This window comes from Acanthisitta chloris, unplaced genomic scaffold (assembly GCF_000695815.1).
Source record: "Acanthisitta chloris isolate BGI_N310 unplaced genomic scaffold, ASM69581v1 scaffold15615, whole genome shotgun sequence".
Classification (NCBI taxonomy): domain Eukaryota; kingdom Metazoa; phylum Chordata; class Aves; order Passeriformes; family Acanthisittidae; genus Acanthisitta; species Acanthisitta chloris.
Window position 1 is genome coordinate 22,762 of NW_008672241.1, and position 10,253 is coordinate 33,014.

Here is a 10,253-nt window from a genome sequence, read left to right on the forward strand (position 1 = left end):
GGCTGGAAAAGTGAGGAAATTATTCTGAAAGGTTATATCTGAAAACATCCCTTTGTTAAGGGATCTTTCCTCTATATACTGGGAGTTTGCTTCCTGAAGAGGGTTCTGACCTCAGCACACCGCGTGGGTTGCTGGAGGGTTCTCTCACACTCTGATGTTGATCTTCTCAGAGAAGTTAGTGCTGTGGTGGAGGAAGGAGGATCTGAGTCTGGACCATTCCTGTGCCATGTTGCTCTCCTGGTGTGGTTGTGCTGTGTTTGTCACAGTGATGGATTGCAGCTCTCTCTCTAGCTTTCCCCTGTCATGTTTATCTCCAAGAGATAAAAATTCACTCTTTTTTTTTCCTCATCGGTGGATAATTAGCAAACAGCACAGCCCTTGGCTAGAAGAGACAGAGGAATTTCTACAGCAAAGGCTGGAGAAACACTTGCATTAAGGGAATTGTTAAGAAGGGAGAAAAGTGAAGTTATTTCTTCCTTATTTCGCTGAAGAAAGGTTCTCTCTATCCTACACTTTTTTTTTTCATTTGCTACCAGGAGTTCCCCTTCGAGAATGGGATGGAGGAAGCAGCTATACTAATCTTGCTGCTATTTCCCCCTGAATCATGTATCTTGAGCAGACTGTGGTTTAGACTTCTGATTTGGAACAGTGTGAGCCAGGGCTCCTGTGGCAGTGGTTGGTACTGTGGCTCCCTGTCACCTTCCTCAGCTGAGAGCACATCACATTTCCTTAGGATGGTGCTACTGTTGGGGCTCCCTGTTCAGTTGTGTCATCCAGCTGTCAACACCAGGGCAGGAGAAATGTCCTGCAGCACACAGAATGACTTGCTGCTGCTCCACCTGCTCTGTGTTCTCCTGGGAGCTGACTTGTATGTTGAAGTGATGCAAACTCTTCGTGCTTGGATGGTTTGGCCAAACACAGGGTACAGCATCTCTTCCTGATCAGATTAGATGAGATACAGCTAACTTCTATTGCTAAAGCTTTGCATAAAGAAGCTGTAACTTCTTTGAAACACTGTGTTATTACACCGGGAATTAGGGCATGAAAACAAAGGTCGTCTTCATTGTTTGTCTTTACTCAGGTGGTATCATTGCCCTCTTTGAATTTGCCTATGATCTTCAACTTTGTCACTTTCCCTATTTACTTTCTCTTTGTTAGAGGAAGTGTGGAGAGCTCACAATGAAATCTCTTCAAATATTTCTCTTCCCTTTTGCCTGCCAGCCATTCCCCTTGCTAGTTAAACCTTAGCAGTGTCGAGGGAACTTTGCTCCAGGAGTTTCCCAGCCCAGCAGCTGCCTCTGAAGGGTGAGGCACATGCACTGCTGCCTGGCTCTAGGCTTCCAGCTCACTGTGCTGAAAGTCTCAGTTGTTGTTTTCAGGACGGTGTCACTTTCCTCTGTAACAATATCCTTTCATCTCCTGGTTCACATGCTCTGCTGCATTCTGGGATGGCCTGATACAAAGAGTGCCTTATTATGTTTGTGTATGTGTGATTCTGTTTTTTCCACATCGTTGACCGAGTGCCTTCCATGTCCTTGGTTATGCAATGGCTGCAGGCTGGTTAACACTGTCCTGGCCAGCAGCACTGCTGTGCACCCTTCCTCCACGTGGGGTTGGCTTCCTGATGACCTCTGGGTGTCCATCTGGTTTAGGATTAGGAATGTGACCCTGCCCATCCTCAAGAACAGGGAATCTTCACAGCCATCACTCTGTGTGTAGTGGCTCCTGTTTCTGCCCTTGCTCACAGATGTGCTCTCTTCCTTTGGTCTGTGTGACAGCACATATCCCTTTATTGAGTAACTTTTGTTCTCTCCCCTTCCCCTCCATTGTTTTCTTGGCTACAGCTGGGCTTTGCTGATCTAAATCTGGCAGAATTTGCAGGCTCTGGATCCACTGTCCGTTGCTGCTTGTTGGAAGGATACGATACTAAGAACACCCGACAGGACAACTCCATCCTAAAGGTACAGCAGCTAGTACTGCCACAGCAGAGATCCTACAATGGAAATTGGGAATATCCCAGCCAGATGTAGTGCCAGGCTTGAGAGAAGGTCCTGTTACATACAGAGACAGCGTTTTGCTGTTATGCTGCTAGAATGACTTGGGAAGCTTCCCACTGTCAGAGTTGCTCTTTGATAATTTGGCATCGATTTGGCCAAGCAGTGACCCATGGCAGCATTCTCTGTCAAAGAAATCAGGAACAGGAGGGAGGGAAAAAGTTCTGAGTGCATTGTCAGAGTGGCCAGGCTGGTGTCCTGCTGAGCCACTGCAGCTTGGAGTTACTGATGCCAGTGATCAGGGCAGAGAGGGAAATACCTTGCCAAATCCCTGAAGTTTATTTCCATTGGAAAGGAATTAGATTTTGCTAATCTTTACACCTAGCCCTGGACCTCCTGACTGTTGGGAAGTGAGGAGCTCACTGCAGCATGGCTAATGATGTGCCTTGTCCCCCTTCTCCAGGTCACCATCGGAATGTCTCTGCTCTCGGGGGATCCCTGCTTCAAAACGTGAGTTTCTGGGCACACCAGGGCACCTGGTTCTTTTGCAGCTCTCTGCTGGAGTCTAAAATTGATGTATTGGGGGGGGAAAGATGCCCTTGATATTGAGAAGTGCAGGGGAAAGCTTGAAACTGCTTGAATTAGCCAGAAAAGTGTAGCCAGACTGTGCTGTTAATTGGTTTTGTTCTCTGCTCTGGCTTTCCCAGCTTGCTTACTGCTTGTGCACAGTATTTTCCCTGCTAGTGTGAGGCAGGTTTTGGATGTCATCAACCAAGTAGATGTTGATGACAAACTTCATGTTTTGCCTGAAGGATAGAATTTCTCATGGCTCTGGGGTTGGTTTCACTGACCTCCAAGAAGAGAAAGGTCAGTGAAGAAAACAGTCTTGGAAATGGACATGCTTCAGCACATATCATGTGGGATAAAGATCTCAGATTGAAACAGCAACAAAAATACCACAAGGATGAAACATCTCAATTCCTTTTTTTTCCCCCCTACAGGGTTCACAATTTATTAATTAGCAGAGAAACTGCAGTCATATTTGGGGGGTTTTTTTTATGCATCATGCTAGGAAAGGCTTAAGTACAGTTAAGCTAGGAAGCAGTTTGGTTGCTGAAATGATTGTTAGTGAATCTACTATCAAATATCCTGGCACCATCTCCCCTCACTGCAGTGCAGTGTCACAGGGCTCTGCAGTGCCAACAGCTTGCTCTGGTGTGTGACTGCACACAGCAGAGCTGCCATGTGCCCACAGAAATACTTGCTCTTGACTCCCAACAGCATAAGAGAAGAAAACTTTTTTACCTCGAGGCCATCTCTTACAGCACTGGTATTCTGGGCTAAAAGGTCTAATTTTGGGAGCTAGCTTGAAGTGTATAAATGAGGTTGCATTTGTGTTGTAAAATGCTGCATTTTGTGAATGGCTTTTCATAGCTGCAGCATTTTCTGAGCCTTTCAAACCCCAATTCAATGTCATCTGATTCTGAAGAATTTCTGCTTCAGAAGGAAGTGTAATAAAGAGGTTTTGGACATTTTTAAACCATAACTTTATAGCAGTAACAGCTGTTTTGAATCTAGGGCAGTAGGATATCTGGCAGTAATATTGTCTGACAAAAATACCTGTTGCTCCTTCACTGTGAAACAAGTTCCACTGTTAGAGTGCCCGAAAATAATACAGAATTGGATATAAATATCCATTTAATATAAGTAGAGTCAGTCTGAATGTCAAACTCCTGATTTTCTTAAAGGGTTTTTGCAGTCATTGCCATTTTTTCCTAGTGTGTCAATGATGTGCAAGTGTCTAAAAATGGGAACTTTGCATGTAGAATAGCCCTCGATCATTAGAGCCTTTGGTAAATGGCACTCATTGGAGGGTTAGGCAGGAATTAAACTGCTGGGAGTCACTTCCAAGCACTTTCTGCAGGACCCAGACTGACCTTCTCCTGCTGGGGGTTGTGGAGAGGGGCAGAGTAGGCTGAGCTGACAGATCCACAGGCTGCTCTCACAGCTGCTGCAGAAGTTTGCTTGCTTAGGGCTGTAAAAACCTTACAGACCTGTGAAGCAAAGTCCCCAAAGCACCTGAGTACACGTAAATCACTGATCACATGATTAGAGAGAGGCTTTTCCTGGTAAAGGTATGCTGTGGGTTTCCTGAAACCTTTATAGCCATTTGGCTGCCCACAAAGTATTCTCAGTGCTTGATTCTTACTCCTAAAATACCTCAAAGGTCTTCTCATGTAGCATCTTCCCTCTGAGCTCCAAGTGAGGCAAATAATAGTTTTTATTTCTCACTCCTCACTTAAAAACCATAATATGATCCATTAGTTCCAGTTCAGACTCCAGGCTGCAGGGAGGTTAGGGCTCCAACAGGAATATTCACTTTGCCACGCTGCACATGCTGTGGCTTCCACCCAAGAGCACTTCTGGAGGAAGGGAGGGGGCTCCAGGCACTCACAGCTCTGCCCTGCAGTCAGCATTTACAAAGGGATGTTGGAAGCACACAGAATAACCAGAAAAATAATTTTGACAGCTGGAAAAACACTTTAGTCTCACTGAAAAGGAGTTTAATCGTCAGTTAAAAACTGGAAAGGTTATTTGATCATTGTAAAAGTGCTCTCAGAGGGGGGTGGAGTTGCTGGGATAAAAGGTTTCTTTTTGGGCTGAGTCAGAAAGGTATTATGGAAAGGAAGCTGGAGTTGAGAGTGGGACAACAGCAAACTGGTTCCTGTTTGTGAAGCCAACTGGCCACGGGACACGTGTTGGGGGAAAAGGGCAGCTCTGGCTGGTGGTGTGGAGGATAGCACAAGCTCTGAGCCTGTTGTCCTGTATAAATGATTGTATGGTCCCTTTTTGCCTTAATTTGCCTTGGAAACTTGCTTTTCCTTGTAGTGCAATCCAGATGCAGTACAGGGAAGGGAAGATCTGAGTCTTGCATGTAGGAAAACAGAATCCAGCATCCAGCTGTGGTGCTGACTAGAGGGCAGCCACAAAGGGTGGGATAAATAGTGGGAATTGCCGGTGCCAGGGGGTGATTCCTGGTCCCTGCCTGCCAGTCTGGAACCTTCTTCACTCCTTTTACAGGCCTCCTTCCACCGCCAAATCCATCACCATCCCGGGACAGGACTCGAGCCTGCAGCTGACCTGCAAGGGTGAAGGAACCACAAGCAGCAGCAGCAGCAGTTCTGCCACCATTGGCTCTCTGCGCCAGAGCAAGCCAAGAGCTGCCATTCTCGGCTCAGGTAGCAGTGCCCATCAGGAGACATGCAGTGCTTGGCTGTTCCTGGACACTCCTTTGTTTTTCCTAGCAGTTGCAAGCACAAAACTCTTTAATTTTTCATGTTTTCTCGCACCCATCCTGACCCCATCACTCATTAAGAAAACTGAGATAAACAAAACCATCTAAGTGTAACTGAGGAGAGGAAGGATGAATTGCCACATGCATATTTCTGTTAGTGGAGACAAAGCAATTTGTTCATTTTGCTGGAGATTTAATAATTCATGCATTGCACTCATCTCTGCTTTCCACTGTGCTCAATGACACTTAACATTGTTCTCCACTCAACTATACTGTTGCTCAGACTTATCTTTTAGAAAAGTTCCTCTGAAGGTTTTTGGAGGTTGGTTTGAGGTCTAATGGCCTTGTTCCAGCTGCTGATGCAGAGTTCTTTGGCTTCTGTATGAGCCTGTTTTCAAGGACACTGCATTTTCACATCGCTTTTTTCCTTCCCATCACATTCCAAATGTGCAGGCAGATACACTGCACCAAAATAGCACTCGAGTCTCATCACCTCAGTGGCTTCACACGTGGTGCAAGTGCTCTTAAAGAGCTGGCTAATGTGTTACATCTGTGCACTTTTGGATAAGCTTCTGCAAGAGAGACAAACAGGCGTGATAGCAAAGGAGCAGAGGTTATGCTGAGGTTTCTGTATCAAATTCAGAGGTGGTTTAAGTGGCACAGTCTCTCTCACAAGGAATAGAAGGGAAAGGTAGTGACAGAAGAAGCATCCAGAGGTTGTAATACTTCACTGCCAGTGGCCATGTGATGCTTTCTTGGTCTGAGCTTAATGCTTTTAACTATGAATAGATTCAGAGACTACCTGTTCTTCTAGACCCTACAGGTCCTCAGAGATGCTTGTAAATTCAGGCACTGGATGCTAGAATTAGTGATAAACCTGACAGAGAAGCTCATTGTGGCTTCAGGTGTTTCTGAGCTCTGTGCCAGCCTGTACAGCAGGGCTCTGCCAGCAGACTTCCCTTTTCCTCATCTGGCATCCCAAGTTCAGCCTCCACTCCAAGGTGATCAGTGCACAGTGTGCTGGCTTGGTTACAGTGTAAGCAGAGTGTCCTGTTGTTCCTTGGCAGGTGTCCCAGAAGAACCAGATCAGAACCTGTCCAGCCCAGAGGAAGTCTTCCACTCAGGGCACTCACGGAACTCAAGCTATGCCAGCCAGCAGTCCAAGATCTCTGGTAACCACTGATTTCACACCTCTGCCAGCACTGGCCCCTGTGTCTGAACCTCTGTGTTCAGGAGCAGAAATGCTCATGTGAAGCTGCTCTGCCTGTTCACTGTGCTGCCAGGAAGGGGAGGAGATGTGATGTGTGATCCCTGTGTGTTTGCAGGTTACAGCACAGAGCACTCACGCTCGTCGAGCATGTCAGACCTGACCCATCGCCGCAACACCTCCACCAGCAGCAGCGCGTCCGGGGGGCTGAGCATGACCGTGGAGTGTCCTGAGGGGGAGAGAGAGCACAAACCAGAGAAGCCACCTCGCCCCCCCAGACCAGCCCTTCTGCTGGACAGACCCTCCCGGTGAGACCCTTCCCTGAGAAGGAGAGACAGAACCTACTCCTTTATCTCCAGGCAGAGCAGATTGGATTATAGCCACTGAGAAGGAGACTCTTGCGAAAAGAAGCAGGACCATATATGAAAGTTTAGCTTGAAAAGGTGAGTAAGTTTTCACTGTATTTCCTCTCCCCAGGAGGAAAAAGGATTCGGTGGAAAGTCACCCAACCCGAGTGGATGACACCAGGATCGATGCTGATGATATAGTGGAGAAAATAATGCAGAGTCAAGACTTCACAGATGTCAGCAATACTGAAGGTAAGAGGAGGAGTCTCAGAGGGGATGTCTTGGCTGTTCCTTCAGCAAATCTGCCAAGAGTTCACAGTCAGATCTGATCTGCCATGGGCTCCCTTCCCCTTTTGACAGCTATTTGCTTTCAGTACTTGCTGGGTGTTTCTGTGATAGATAAACCATGTGGGCTTGAGGGCTGCACATCCATTCACAGATAGCTGTTGCTGCTGTTGCGTGCACTACAGCAGAAGTTCAGCTGTAGCTCAAACATGCAGAGGGAGAGAGGAAAAATACTGGTTCTCAGTGCAGTGGAAATCAGTTACATCAGCTCTCTGCACTGCTCTAGTGGCCTTGGTCCAGGGTCAGCCCAAGGGTGTTTATTAGGAGAGCACAACTGGAGGGAAAACAGCACATCTCTGCAGAAAGATGGGAAAAATGATGGGTTACAATGTGCTGCTGATCAGGTCTGTCTGAGAGCCTGATAAGGGGTTTTCTCCATTGCAGTCACAGTGTCTGTTAAGAGAAAACCAATAATGTAACTGCATTTGTGTTCATTGTCCAGTTTAGCCTAGAAATCAATCTTTTTCATCTGTTTTTTATCTGAGGTTTTTTGATAAGTTTTAAACGTGAGCCTAGCTTGTTTGTGTTTCTGTTTTACCATTAGTCACCTTAAATTACTGCACATGGTAACATTCATCATATGGGGATTTACACCTCACTCATCATGGGTTAAAAGTAGACTGAATGCAGCCACCTCTCACCAGCAGGACAGGCTGAGTTCCTCCTCCAGTGAGCCTACAAAATGAGTGTCAAGCCCAACATCTCATCTGTTCAGATGAGTTTAAACACCAGATGTGTTTAAGCTGACTAAGAACTTGCATCAGTGGAATTGCCTTAAAAGAAGCAGCTGGAGGAGTATCCCTGAATTAATTCCTCTGCCTTTACTCTTCCAAAGCTTCATGCTGTGGAGGTTCAGAGCAAGGATAGGTGTTCCCAAGGGCTCCATTACTGTGGGAACTCCAGAAAGCTTGCATGCACATGCTTTCACAGAAACACACTTGTTCATGTGCTGGCTGTGGAGTACTGTGCCTGGGAGGAGAGCACCTGGCAGTGTCAGGAGTTCTGGATTGTGATGTCTGTCTTCCTTTTCCATCTGCAGACAGTAACCTGAGGTTGTTTGTGAGCAGAGATGGAACAACTACGCTGAGTGGTATTCAGCTGGGAAACAGGTAGGCTCCCTGAAAGGCTGGCTGACAGGGACTCCAGAGAGATTAGTGAGCTCTCTGTACCCAGGCAACTCCCACCTTTTGCTACCTGAGAGATTTCTAAACATCATGTGCTACTTGGCTTTATTCCTACATTAACACCCCGGGGATCCCTTTGGTAACAGGCTACAGCTGCACTGGAGTATGATTGTTGTTCTCGGCAGGAGTTCAGAGGGATAATGGGATCCTAGTTGTTAGACCTAGGAACAGCAGTGAGGAGTGAAAGGACAAGATGGTAGAGGCTGGTTCCCGTTCCCTCCTGCTCCCTACTGAAGGAGGGAGCTTTGCCTCCTGCTGGCCCGCAGCAAAACTGCGGCAGCAACCTGGTTTATTGTCCCTTTCCCTGCCTCTTATTGTCCCTTTTCCCTGCCTCCTCCGTCGTCGTTGAGGGTTTGTTCTCTCGTGAAAGACTTCTGAAGCAATAGAACTTTTTCTTGCCACAATAGCTCTTAGTACAGTGCCTTGCCCAGTTGCATTTGAGCCTTTATTGTAGCTTTTGAGCTGAACAAAAAAGCAATAATGGTAATGCAAAGATGTGTCAAGTGGTGACAAAATTAGGAGCCCAGCAAAGCCAGGAATGCTGGCTCTTTGTGCAGGATACTCCCCCTTTGCTCTGTCCTTTAGCAGGGTTCATGTGTTACACCCAGCTCTCTCAAGCGCTCCAGTCTTGGCTTGCCACGTTGCTGTCTGCTCTGTGTTACAAGGGTTGACTTCCTGCCAGGCTCATTCTTTGCAATGTTCTCTGTGGGTGAGAGGAAGATGTCTATGAGTGGAGAACTCGAAATCAGAACTTGCTTTAAGTCACTGAGGAAAATAACCTGCCTTCATCTCATTCCCCTCTGCCTTCCCAGGGTCTCGTCTGGAGTTTACGAGCCAGTGGTGATTGAAACCCACTAAATGTGAAGAACAGGGTAGAGCTGCTGGACACAGGCTCCCTACCCAGTCTGCTGCCACATGGATGCCAACCTTTACCTCTCTTCATGCAGCATTCCAGAAGGGATTTCTCCATGCCCCTCCCCATACGTTTGCACTGCAGAACTAGTCCAAGACCACTCCAGAACATGCACTTTCCCTGTGTTGGCATTGTTCTTCTCTGCTTCCTGGTCCTTCCAGTGCCTGCCTTCCCCCTGTTCCTGATCAGATGCAAGGTGTCTGTGGGGCTTATCCTCAGGCTAGTCCCAGAGGATGTTGCTCATCTGCATCCCTCACCCATTCACTTGCAGCAGGGGACTTCTCAGCTTCTGTCTCCCCAGAACGTTGGGTTATACCACTGTGAACTCTTCAAACCACTGGGGGAGGGGGGAAACCATTCTAACCAAACCCAGAGCTGCTTGTTGGTGACACGGTGACATGGCCACTTGCAGGATGCTTTATTCCATTGACTCTGCAAGGGAACATCACCTCCCAAGGCAGTGGTTTTACTGAACAAGGTATGCTATGGTGTACACCTCACCTTCCTACCCTCAAACCCCCAAACATCATCTTCTCATAGGAAATATTTCCCAAAAGTGCATTTCAGAAAACTACCGCAATCCAGCTGGGAGTTGGTGAACGGTTAAGTGCGAGTGCTCATCACACCACTGACTGCAGTAGCCCTTCCACTGCTGGGCATGGGAGGGCAGTCATCAACTAGCATTAGCAGGAGCACTTTAGAGGTTACAGATTTTACCTGGAGGAGGCTTCTACTCACTATTCCAGGAGCATAATCCATGTTTGCTGGACTGATTCAGCAAATAGTGCTGTTGGAGCTTGGAATACAAAGCCTCCTTCTTTTTTATTTTTTTTTTGTTTTGTTTTTTTGGCTCAGGAAGGGAACTGCCCTTCTTGGACTGTGAAAAGAATCTGTTTCTCTGATAGCCCTCTCCTGGGCCAGAGCAGGATGCAGTTGACTGCAGTGGTCTCTCTGTTGTGGTGGTGATG

General features: G+C 47.1%; 1 protein-coding gene across 1 annotated transcript in view; it reads left to right on the forward strand.

The window, feature by feature from the left end:
* Positions 1-9,681, forward strand: part of FAM102A (family with sequence similarity 102, member A) — a 31,393-nt gene extending 21,712 nt beyond the window's left edge. The window contains exons 4-11 of the mRNA XM_009074442.1: positions 1,845-1,961; positions 2,458-2,504; positions 5,076-5,233; positions 6,357-6,461; positions 6,615-6,804; positions 6,974-7,095; positions 8,228-8,297; positions 9,185-9,681. Of these exons, the coding sequence (XP_009072690.1) occupies positions 1,845-1,961; positions 2,458-2,504; positions 5,076-5,233; positions 6,357-6,461; positions 6,615-6,804; positions 6,974-7,095; positions 8,228-8,297; positions 9,185-9,230 (855 nt within the window). The 3' untranslated portion in view covers positions 9,231-9,681. The remainder of the gene's footprint in view (positions 1-1,844; positions 1,962-2,457; positions 2,505-5,075; positions 5,234-6,356; positions 6,462-6,614; positions 6,805-6,973; positions 7,096-8,227; positions 8,298-9,184) is intronic.
* The last annotated feature ends 572 nt before the right edge of the window (positions 9,682-10,253 follow it).